The sequence below is a fragment of the Leopardus geoffroyi genome, chromosome E2, assembly GCF_018350155.1.
Source record: "Leopardus geoffroyi isolate Oge1 chromosome E2, O.geoffroyi_Oge1_pat1.0, whole genome shotgun sequence".
NCBI classification, from domain to species: domain Eukaryota; kingdom Metazoa; phylum Chordata; class Mammalia; order Carnivora; family Felidae; genus Leopardus; species Leopardus geoffroyi.
In genome coordinates this window covers 46,461,016-46,473,602 of record NC_059335.1, presented here as the reverse complement: position 1 = coordinate 46,473,602, position 12,587 = coordinate 46,461,016, and the positions used below count along the sequence as shown (strand labels likewise).

The window sequence follows — 12,587 nt, the reverse complement described above, 5'->3', positions numbered from 1 at the left end:
ACACCTTACACCTTTGGAATCCAAAAGGAGACTTATCACCACCAGTTGAGAACAGTTTATACTAGAAACATGTGGACAGAGTCACACTGTCTCCTCGTTATCTGAATAAGAACTTCAGGAAGGGGAACTTCTAGAAGTTTCAGTATTTGTTCTCTGTCTTTTTTTTTTTTTTAAGACAACTGGTGAGACCCAGTCTCCATTAAGGAACAAAAAGAAACTCAGCTCCTCTCCCAAACCCTCGTCTCTCCTGGAGGCTCCTTCAACCTAGTGAATTTGACAAAGGTAATTAAACCAAGAAATTTCACACTGGGGAAAATGCGGGAGAGAGACAGGAAAAGATCGGAGGAAGAAACTTCATTCACAGGACTTTCCATGCCTTGAAAAGAGAACTGTCTCTCTCTGTTCCCTCTTCTCCTTCCACAATGCTTTCGACAAACACTACTGTGTAAATATGTTCCGACTGTAAGATTTAGAGAAATAGGGACGATAAAAATGGCCTTTCACATCAGCTAGGACAGGACGGTGATTGAAAAAACTGTTGGACGATCAACCGTCCACTTTGAAAGAAAATACAGTCCTAAATCACAATACAGAAAAACAGAGTCCTCCAATGCCCCACACACAAAATACTTTCCTTACAGATTAAAAATCTTAAATGGAAGGAAAAAGTATTGAAGAAAATATTGGTTAAGTAGTGCCAACCCGTTTGGGTTTGAACACTCACTCCAGCAACACTCACTAACTTTGACCCTTGTAACCTCCCTCTGGCTTGCTTTCCCCGCTTGAAAACAGGCTAATCCATAGACGATTAAATCAATTAATGTATGGAAAGCTACTATGACAGTACCCGGCTTGTAATAAACGTTGTGTAGGTGTTATTACTTTTATAATTTCATAATACGTCAAAGAGAAAGCCTCCCTGGGAAAAGAGAAAAGCTAGAAACGTAAAGAAAAAGATGCACAGACTGGACATCATGCAAATGAAAATTTCCTACATGTTAAAATGCAAAGAGACTCAGTCAACATGGCCTTGGGCAGGTACCACCACCCCCACAGGGAACCAGTCCACTTCTGTTAGCACAGAGTGCCGGCTTGAGCTCCACGGCCACCGGCGACACCCCACATCTGTACCATAAACTAAGGTACAGATGGACAAAGACCAGGAGAAACTACTACAACATCCACAGCACAATCAGGACGTCAGTCCTGATAAACCAGGAGCTCTTCCCGATCAATCAGGAAAAGGAACGAACCAAGACAATCAAGGGGCAAAGGCTGTGAACAGGAAATCTGCCAAAGAAATACAAACGGCCAATAAACACATGAAAGAATGTTCACCCTCTGTAATAATTAGAGAGACCCAGGCTGCAACAACTCTGCCAATCTGAGGAAAACAGAATCTCATGGCGGTCACTGCAGGGGCATCTGAGCACTACCTAACAGGGAGGGGTTAAAACTGGCACCTTCTGTCCGAAGAGGCAGGAAAACGTATCTGTTGGCATCAATCACATCCTGGAATCCAGCAATCCCACTTCCTGGGACAGCACAAGCGTAGAGACATAGATGCACACACCTGTTCCCTACCTCACTGTCTCTAATACCGAACCATGGCAAACAACCTGTCTGTACATCAGTAAGACTCTAATAAATAAACATTAAAAAAATTTTTTTAATTATTAAAAACCACTTAAAGACATTAGAAGATAATATACAGGTACGATACTGTACACACGCCCATTCCAATTCTGTAGAATGCCTGTTATACACAAAAGGAAGGAAATATAAATACACTGTTGCACAGGAGGATTAGGTTGATAGTTATTTTCACTTGTACTTTCCTGAATTTTTCAAATTTTCCACAGTGAACATAGATTACTCATATTAATTATTTTACCATAAAAATAAGGAATCTACATTTTATCAGTAGCTTACACTTGAGACAAACATGGAATGCTAGTCTAGTAAGAAATAATTCAGAATAATATTCTAAAAGGGTCTTATCAGCTCTTTACCATGCACAAAAAAAAGATTTAAAAAGGGAAAAATAATGACAAAACAAAAATATTAATATCATTTGAAAAAAAAGAAAGTGCTACAGTGAGTGTTATGGTTGTTCAATGGTAGCATAGTTAGTACTGGACTTTTTAAAACTAGCCACATCTAATAAGATCTCAGTTTTGTGAAGGCAAAAGGCAAAGGAGAACACTGACCCTACCTTATTGACATGAGGGTGTGTATAATACCATAACCACAGGGATCCAGGCAAAGTTTGTGCATAAAGCCAGCCAATCAGCTGAATGAATGTGTTGAATGAAATAACACTCATTGGGGGGGGGGGGGGTGGATTCAGATCAAGGTGGGTGAGACGGTTCTGACCGGAAGGGAGGGCAAGGACCCTGTGCAGAGAGATGTCTACCATTCACAACGCACACACTGGCAATATACTTGCCATGTATGTTCCTCCATCATACACTGCCCACAGTTACTACGGCAGTGAAGGATTAACTATGTCGTGGCATAAACACTCCCTCCTAAGAAGATGTGGCCTTTCAATCTTCCTAGAGTCTCCTTTAAGTTACTCGTGGTCACAAATTTCACCAGAGCCAACCCCGGCTCTGCAGGAATGACCACGGGGCCCATATGTAGTCTCCCAGCCCTGCTCCAGGAGGCCCACATCTGTGAGCCCAACAATCAAGTGAGGGAAATGAACTTCAAATGCCCTGCTGCTCTAGGAGACAGAGGGCATGGAGAACTAAATGGGCTAAAATTTACCATAACATCTGGCTTTTCACACCTTCTGAATCAACCACAGGAAACAAAAACATTCCCCTCCTTTCATTTTTGCATGAAGGCACCAAGGTATGGAAAGAAGAAGGCAAAAGAATGCCCTTAACAACAACAACAACAAAAAAAAGCCAACCTAATGAGAAAACAAGGTTTGAGGACACTAGTTCCAGAATGACGATGTAAACCAGATGACACTAGACCAAGTGCTTCAAACATGGTAGCCGCGCCAGGGAGGAGAGGACAGGGAGGGAGGCAGGGCTCACCAGAGGATCCACGCTATCTGCTTTCCAAGCAAGACAAAGGCTACCAGTCTTCGAAGCATGAAGCATGAAGCACGCAGCTGTCTTCCTAAGACAGTCCGTCCCCCAAGTGTACCCATAAAGGAGCATGAAGAATGCAGACTGAAGAGGAAATCTTTGTCGGATTTGTTCTACGTCTTCTGATTTGTCTGACCACCCTGTGATGAATCTATGGCCCTGCTGGGAGAGAGCCCCAGTGAGTTTATGAGTCTGGGGAAGAACTGAGAAGGTGGAGTCTCAGAGTCTGACAGAGGGTTTCCTACTTCCTCCCACCACACAGAATCCCAATAGGGTGGCAAGTGTTAAAGTCCACTATGTGGAGAATGTGGGTGTGTGTTTTCAGTCAACTGGTGCCATACTTTACCTCTACTTTAAGCCAAGAAGAGCTGGTGTTTCACCGTCTGCCCCGTTGGCCCAAGGTAGCTCGCATGGGGTCCAGACCCAACTCCATGGGAGATGACCTCCTCTGTGTATAATTTAAGGTTAATATGAAACCATCAGGCTTGGTCTAATCAAAGGCACCTCAGCTGGGAACTCTGAGTAATAGAGTTACTATTGGGGGGCGGGGGGGGGAGGTGGCAGGAGGGGGCGGTTCTTAACCCATCTGCTAAAGTTGATGGATTTCCAGTCCAATGACTCTCAGGTGAAGAAAAGTATCAGAAGAAAAAGCAGATCCTAACAGCTGACAAGTGTACACTGATCTCTATCTGTCCTCTCTGCACTCTCCTCCCTCAAGCAGAAGATGCCACAAATTTTAGGGAGCTCACTATGGATGCCACATAGCAGGGAAGTCCAGGTAAACACGTAAGGGCCCACACTAGCTGTGAACGCACACGCGGCGGACTCAGGACCTATGCTAGCTTGGAGAGGAGCAGAGGGCAGGCATCTGTCAGTACCTGCCGCTCCCTTGTTTAAGGCAAGCAAAGGCACCCCGCACCTCTACAGCTCTACAGGTGGAAGGAGTGGGGGAGTGGCCAGGTCCCCAAAGACAAGAGTGATCCACTTATGAGGGAAAGCAGAAAGGGGCGGAATTCAAGTCCTGGAGCTCAAGCCCCGAGGAGAGACAAGTACCTTTCCCACCCACAACACGCTTCCATTCTGGCTCAGATGAATCACTACAGACAGAAACCAAGGACCCAGCCTCTAAGCTGGACTGGGGCTGCTGGCCCTTCCTGACTGGGTGGATCAACCACAGTGCCCCATCACGGCAGGTGTGAGCATATGGGCGGAGGACCTCTAGGGGCTGGACCAGAGCCCACAACTCTTTAAGACACACACAAAAAACCACTGAAGGAATTCAGTCCTAAGTGTTTCACTAAGTGACCTGGAGGCCCAGAGAAAGGGAAGAGCCTTATCTGATGCCCGAGGCTCTCCAGCCCACCCCGCCGCCCAAAACTCCCCTCCACTCCTAGGAGGTACGGAGGAAGAATTCACCAAACATTAATCTCCGTTGAAAAACTGCTCTCACACAATCACAACTTGACAATTCCATGCAAGCAAGGGTGATAATATCAGCAGGGTTTTTTGTTTGTTTCTGCCCTTCTCTAGGTAGGTGGGGTTGGGGCAGTGGATTAACGAAACCCTCTCTCAGTCCAGATTGGAAATTCTCTCACGCTTTCACACAGCTCAGTGTTAATACAGCAACGTATGTCCCAGCACTTATGACACCAAGAGAAGGGACCCTGGACCGGTGTGAGGTCAAACGACAAACCAGAAAGCTACGCCTCTGCTTGCATCTCCTGAGATGGCTGTTCTAGCTCCTCCAACATGAAAAAGGAAGAGGAGGGAATAAAGACCTCAGTTGAAAGAGAGGGTTGAGAGACCCATTAGGAAGTCCAGTACACCATGGCTGCTCGAGCAGGTGCAGCACAAAGCAAGTTGGGACTTTCCCTGACCAAATGATGTCTAATTTGCCAAGGCACCGGGATGGGGCAGGGTGGGGGCCAGGACAGGTTGGGGGGCAGGGTGGGAAGTGAGGATGGGGTGAGGAAAGAGGGCTGTGTGTGAGAAGCCTGGTGCCCTCCCCAGGTCAGCAGCATCTGGAGCTGTTTCTCTAGCGGACAGTAAAGAACTCGATTACATCCAGTTAACTGTGCTCTAAACTGATTATGCATGTGCTGGGCTAATGGATTACATTAGCAAGAGGAAAAATCACATGCAATCAATCTCCATTTACTACAGGCCACACCAGGGCCTAGAGAAAAACTGACTCTCAACCACCTCCAGGCCCCACCCCAAATCTATGGACTCGTGACACCCTACGACAGTGAGCCCCCTCAGCGGCAAAGCAAGTCTGTCTTAATCACACCGCAGGACAGAAAGGCTTGGCGCATGCACTGGAAGAAGCCCATCTCCGTGTCACTCAGGGGTGGGTGAGAGAGCTCCCCGCCCCCACAGCAGAGCCACAGCAAGCAGAGGGACATTCATTACCCAAGGACTAATGAGACCAGACTCATGACCTACGGGTCCTGACACACAGAATTCTGCTCTGAATGTGGGGAACGTTCACCCCCGGGGTTGTGTCGGCCAAGTGCACTGTTTGGAGACTTCTTTAGACACTGGTTCCCCAGTTCTATCCCACACCCCAACATCTGTGGCCCACCTGCACTGCCTTTTTTGACGAGGAGTCTTCTCCATCTTTTAAATTCAAAAGAGAGACAGAGAGAGAGAAAATAAGGCCAAGGAGGATGAGCGTCCACAGTTCAGCAAAACACAAACGGAAACACACAAATGGTTCCCTTACATCCATCCAGGAAACTACCTCAACCTGACTTGCTAAGTGTGATGCGTAAAGGTGTCCTGGGGACCAAAAAAAGGTATAATCTCAGAGAATCCTCCGGGCTCCAGGCCCCTCAGAAGCAAAGTCAAGGGCGTGATATACTTTTACCGGAGAATGTAGTGTGGAAAGTTCATCACCACCATGTAGGTTTTATAATGAATCTAAAGGGCCTTTCTCCCCTCAGATGGAAGAGGACAGTTGCTTGCCAACTCTAAACAGCCTTCGTCAAAGTGGTAGACAGTCTTCCATGACCATGGGGAGTGCTCCAAACTAATTTTTCTCAGTTAGGTCCTTTGGAAATAGTTTTCCTATGGGTTTCCCGTCAGGTTTTCTTGACCACAATCAGTACCGCACTACGGCCACACGAGACCTCTAACTTAAAAGTGACTGCCAGGAACCTCTTCTGTTAATGGTGACACAAAACTAAGCCATCCAGTGAGGTTCTTGCTGACTTATAACACAAAGGGGTCAGCTGCTTGGCGTCCAGACGTTCCCCACTGCACCACGCCAGCCCGTCTGTGCCAGAGTCGGCAGGCGATTCTAGAACCCTCTATTTCTACTGCCTCACTTCTGCTTTCTCTTCCTTTCCCTAAAATGGTTTCTCATCCACTCTACCCAGGACTCTCGCCAAGCTGAAAATGAGCAATTGTAAAATGAATTACAGTTATCAATCTCGACAGAGACTGACATGGGGAAAGGACCTGAGGTCTTCCTTACTTGAAGTCTCCCTTTAAAATCGCCAGGAGTAGAAAGGGGATTAAAACTAGCTCAGGGTCAAAAGAAGCGCCCCCTGGCCCCGAAGAAGATGTGGGAAATGGCATGAAAGGAAAGAGGGGAGGCCGATAATAAAAGGGAGGAAAATGCAAAGAGAGAGTGAGGGTGTGGAAGGTATGTGGGAGGAGGCTGGGCAGATTTATGGCGATTTGTACCTGATTGTTCATACTAAAGCCATTATGGGATGATTAGAGAAAAAGGTGAGGCTTTAAGTCCAGTGAAAATCAATAGAAACGTCTGGAGCAATTCTGCCTCGCAAGTGAAAGGACTATTTACAGTATCTGAGCACCTCCTCCTCACCGTTACCGTTACCATCTATGGATTGAGAGAAAGACTGGAGGGGGTGGGAGGAAGGAAGGGGAGGGAGGGAGGGAAGAATGGAGGGAGGGAGGAAAGAAGGAAGGAAGGAAGGGAAGAAGGGAGGGAGGGAGGAAGGAAAGAAAGGAGGGAGTGAAGGAGAGGAGGGGCCAGGAGGGGAGAGGAGGGGAAGAGAGGGGAGGGGAGGGGAGACAGAGGGAGAGGAAGAGGATGGAAGAAGCCCAGGGGGAAAAAGGGGAAATGCAAACATGAGATAGAGAAAGGGGCACAGAACAAAGAACAGAGGAGCCCCCTTAACTGATCCCAATTTTCCCAATAGCACGTGCCACCTTCTAGTCAACTATGCACTGTATTTATCACCCACCTCCCTGCAAAAGAATGGAAGCGCCATGAGGGCAGGAATTTTTTTTTGTCTGTTTTGTGCGTGGAGGTGGGCATGTGTCCAGAACAGCACCTGCTATACAGTAGTTGCTCAATACGTACCTAATGAATGGATGAATGAACGAATGGATGAAGGAATGAACCAAGGCACAAACGAACTAAGTCCTCCAGAGGCATTTAGGAGAGAAGAGATTAAGGGGCGCGGGGTGGGGACCAGATGGAAAGGGAGAACATGAAGCATGTATGAGAAAGGGACAACACAGGAGCACGAGGGTACACAAAAGCCACAACTAACAACTCAAGGGGAAAAAAGCCAACTGTAAAGACACTGTCGATGGGGAAGTATCGGGCTGCTGTCAACGGAACCCGCCCTCCGAAACGGGCACCTCTCAAAAACAACCTTCAGGTGGCAGAAGCTGCCACCGCACTGCAGCTTCACCAGGAAGCGGATGCCAACTCCCCTTCCAACACCAGGTTACCATCCAGCCACCAGCCCCGCCGCGACACAGCCCGTCCCCTGTCCCCAGCACCCAGCACCCAGGGATCCGAGGCATGCCTTCCAGAAGCAGCCCGGGGCTCACCTTGTACAGCTTCAGGCTGGCCTCGTGTCTGGAGTTGACCGTGTGCAGCCGCAGCTTCTCCAGGCTGTTGGTGTAGTAGTCACACGCGTTGCACTTGAGGTGGACAGGGTTGCCGATGGCCACACACTTGAGCCGCCACTCATTGGCTTTGCCACCCTCCTTGATGTGGGCCACCAGCTGGTACTTCTGCACGTGCTTGTCGGTCTTACAGTGCAGCTGGAAGTTGGCCTTGAGCTGGGTGTTGTAGCGGCAGAGTTTGCACTGGTACGAGTCCCCCATCACGGCCTTCCACTCGTCCTCCGGGAGGCTGCGCTCCACGTTCATGTGCAGCCCCAGCATGTCCAGGTTGTCCGTGGTGAACTTGTTGCACACGGCACACTGGAAGAGCTTCAGAGACGGGTCGTTGGTCTGGATGAAACTCTCGCCCAGGTTCATCAGCTCCTCCGACACCAGTTGCCCGCCCCCGAGGCGCATGTCTAGGGGGATCTCACCGCCCACTGTGGGAAGGAGAGGGGAAGAGAATCAGCGGCCGGGCTCACAGATGCAGCTGAGGCACCCCCCAGCCTCCCTGACCCTCAGCCTAGGTTCCAGGAGAAAAAAGATCCCATTTCAAGTGTTGCAAGGTGCTACGACCTGGAAACACCACCCTCCCCCCCAAAAAATCAACTTTATGCATCTTTATGTGTTCAGATCTTTTCCTGTGGACTTTCTGAAATTTGTAAAAGGTTTCATGTTTTTTGCCCCACTTTGGAAAAGAATACCTAGAAGCACAGTCTCTTGAATATTTCAGTTCGGCCCCTCACTCTGATCCAAGAAAAGAAGGGAATAAGCATCATTCACTAGACATAACAGAATCTGAAACTCCAGACCCCTCAAAGTTGGAAATGAGTTACAGCTGTAATCTAAGATATGAAGCCTTCAAGGTAAATGAGAATCGGGCCCAGAATTTATCTAAAGCAGCACTGCCCAACAGGACTTTCTACAATGATGGAAACTTGTTGTACCTGCACGGTCTGGTGTGCTAGTCACTAACCACGTGTGGCTGGTGAACACTTAAAATACAGCAAAGTTGCAGCCAAGCGACTGAATTTTTTATTGTATTTCTTTTTAATTCATTTAATTTAGATAGCCACATGTGGCTAGCGGCTCCCGCAGTGGAGAGCACAGCTCTAAATCTGAGATTTAGAGGACGGTCTCCCTATTCCTCATCATGCCCCGTGGGTCAATAGTCTACCTGCCTGTCAACGGTGCCAGCTCCTCCCACATGTCCCCAAGAATATAATCACTCCCCTTTTCTGAGCCCCCACGGTGCATGAAATGTTAGGTCTGCTATGGGCCATGTCACATTCTCCTTTGTCATCAACCACATGCAGAGCCACGTGCTGCCCGGTGTCCCCATCAGGGTACAGCCTCTTTAGGGCAGGGGTCCAGGCTTCTCCTGGCTGAACCTCTAGAGACCGCCCAGCCCCCTACACAAATGCTGTGCAGGACAAGGCTAAAGGGGAACCAGAATGTTACAGGTTCAGGAAGTGGATCCAGATGGGCAGTGAAACGCAAAGGTCAGTTCAGAGTCCCCCCCAAAGGGTCTGAGAAAGCTCCTCTCTGCCCTTCTCGCCCTGGTTGTTTTTCAGCTCTACAGTGCCCTGCACAAACTGGGGATGGGCTCTCACTCACCAGTGGTAAATTAATACTGCAAGCTCTTACTTATACCACAAAATAGGCTTGGAAACAGCAGCCTTCTCTCCATTACCTAGCAGCATAAAGTCCAGCAGAACGCTGAGCACTGGCTTCTATTTTTTGCCTCTCCCCCCAAACGCACGCACACTTGAGCTATTATGTCTGCCCCTGCCCCTCCCCAACTGATACTCAGACTTGACCTTTTACATGTGGTTGGCCTGAGGTTTTGTTTTATTTTGCTTTGTTTTAATGACTGATTACAATCCAAGTTAGCGGCTAATCAAATAAAAGATTTTTTTTTTAATGATTTTCTTATTTATGCTACGTGAGGCACCTCTAGTGAGAAGATCAGTTACAAGGTTCTACCGAGCTGACTGGCTGCATATGAAGCCTGTGGACAATCTAGCAAGCCGCAGAAATCTTTTGCGCGTGCATTCCAGAAGGCTCAGGAAGCTTTCTGCTTGTCTTCTCCCCTGCCATCTCCCCTGGTGAGAGGAGCCTTAACTAAGACATTCTTTTTAGGACGAGAGAGAAAAAGAGGAGGGGGGAAAAAAAAGCCTAAAAGCTCCATCCCTTAATGGGGACAAAGGCCAGGTAGCATCCATGAAACATACGCTGTGTTCAGTAAAAGCAGAAATTGCCCAGAGGGTAAGACAAGGAGCAAACATATATTTGTTTCTGATGCCAACCACCTGAAGCATCAAATCTTCTCCACTTTTTAAATTTAACCTCAGCACATCAATATTGCTCTAAAGAGAAATTCAGCTGTCACTTGCTGGATGCCTGAGTAAAAATGAGAAATCCTCACACACACAGAGGAAATAAGTCCCTATTCCCATTCCAAGCTCTTGAAATGCAAATCAAAGACACAGAGAAGCAGTGAAATGAAGGCGACAAGAAAGCCAAAACTCCCTCCGAGAACTCTATCTTGGAGGAATGAACACAGAGCTCAGAATCGTACAAATCTGTAGAGCTAGAAGGAACTAATTCAGCCTCCAGGAAGTGGCAGAACCTCACCCATTTCTCAGGAAGTTAGGAAGAGAGGCCCCATGAGTGAGAACTCAGCCGGTGTTTACTCTTGAAGCTACACCGGAGGTAACATCTCTGTGAGGGGGGGACCCCACCTTCCCACACGCACCCAAATCTAATACTTAGAATTTACACCCTGGCACAAGAGCCCACCCATGAGCACATCGTCAGAGAGGCACGTGCATTAAAAGACACCTTCTAGACCCAAAGGCAGAAGCAGAGGACCTCGTAAACCTCATGCAGATGTCCTGTAGCTAGGCGGCTACCTGGAAAAGCAGATACCCCGCCAGCTGTTTCTCAGTGCTGTGCTAAACTTGATCATCGAAAGCGATGTCTGGAAGGATATTCAGATGGCTTCGAGTCTAATATCTTATCTACAAATGGCAGCAAAATCCAACCAGACCAGACCAAAGGGTGCCAGCCCTTCTCCTTAAAGCCCTCCAGAAAGAAAGCCTTCCCAGAAGCAGCATCTGTTTGGTATCACAAGAAAGAAGCCTCTGTCAAAAGAAGTATGAGAATAATAACTTCGTAAGCAGAAATGTATTTCACAAAAATATTTTTCCCCCTGCGGAGCCCAGGAATACCCAGTAACACCTACAGCCTGCTCACAAACGGTCTCAAGAAAGATCGGCAGAGTTGCATACAGGACTTAATGTTTTGGCTCTTTCACATTTGCATACACCCGCTTCTACCGAGGTCCTACGACTTACTCTACAGGACCTCTGGACACATGCTCTCATACCCACACCCACTCAGGCTTCCAGGATAAAGGATCTGGGACTCTAGCTCCATCTCAGCTGTTCTTGTGCACTAAGGGCACAGAAGGTTTCCAGAGACTTACCTTGGCTGATAAGCAGTAACCCTGAAAATTCAAGGACCTTTGCTTGGCTGACCTGGAAAAAGCCCTTAGAAGGAAAAGCTCTATTCTCTTTAAGAAATAAAGTATGGATCTGCTATACATGTCCAGAACACAGGGATTTATTCTACCATTTCTTTTCCATCTGCCATATGCCCATAATGCATGATGCCCCGCAGACTCACAGACACTTGCGTAAAAGCAAAATATTTTTCTACCACTTAATTCAAGTCTTAGTCAGAATTACTGGTTTCCAAGGTAATTAAAAAGATCTCACTTTGACCCAGTATGAACCTATCCATTTTCTGTGTCTTCATTCTACCTACATTATATTTGATTTACTCCAAGATCTGCCTCCCCAAGATTTTAAATCTCCAGATGAGAAAACCTCAATTCCCATAGGCTTTAAAAAAAAAAAAAAAAAAAAAGGCTTATAGTATGATGCCATCCCTTGGTGTGCAAACCCTATGGTTCACTCTGGGGACAAATAAAATAATTGATTTCTGTGCATCCATTATTAACCAGTTGGTAAAACATCTTCAAATTGTTTGGTAATAAAGGATCCACGGGTCAATATTCCAAAACAGAAAATAAGATTAAAGTAGTAAGAATTCGCAGGAAAAACAAATTAAATGCTATGAAATATAACTCATCAGCAGCAATTAGCACTAAAACACCATACAAAGACGTGCCAACTAGGGAGGCTTGGCCCCTGGCATTAACCTAAACCATGTCAGATTAAAAGTTATCTGCTCACACTTTGTTGCTGAGAAAGACTTATTCCTGTGTCAGTAAAGGAATACTGCTTAATCCAGGCCACCACCTTGGTCCCAAGAGGTTAGCCGGGTCAGGGGACAGAGACCAGGCAGTGCCTGTCTGAGGCACAGGTGGTGGGAGCAGCAACAGACCCCATCATACTGGTCCTTGTAAAAGTGATTTGTACATTCTCTCGCTATAGAGGCTCTACCCTAAAAGTGATTGTGATTCTTTTGATGCAAAGACCGATGACTTTTGGCATCCAAATCCTATCCTCTTGATCCGATTCTAGGTCAATTAAGCCAGTTGGTAAGACTTGCTGTCCGGACACGGCCAACTCACCTTCTCCA

The 12,587-nt window shown here is 47.2% G+C and overlaps 1 protein-coding gene across 4 annotated transcripts in view; it reads right to left on the bottom strand.

Annotated features, from left to right (window-relative positions):
• ZFHX3 (zinc finger homeobox 3) overlaps positions 1–12,587 on the bottom strand; it is a 239,880-nt gene that overhangs the window by 145,363 nt on the left and 81,930 nt on the right. For all 4 annotated transcript variants that reach the window (XR_006702737.1, XM_045443350.1, XM_045443351.1 and 1 more), the window contains one exon: positions 7,920–8,416. Coding sequence is in view for 3 of the 4 variants with exons in the window: in XM_045443350.1 (XP_045299306.1) it covers positions 7,920–8,416 (497 nt within the window). In the remaining variant the exon portion in view is untranslated. The remainder of the gene's footprint in view (positions 1–7,919; positions 8,417–12,587) is intronic.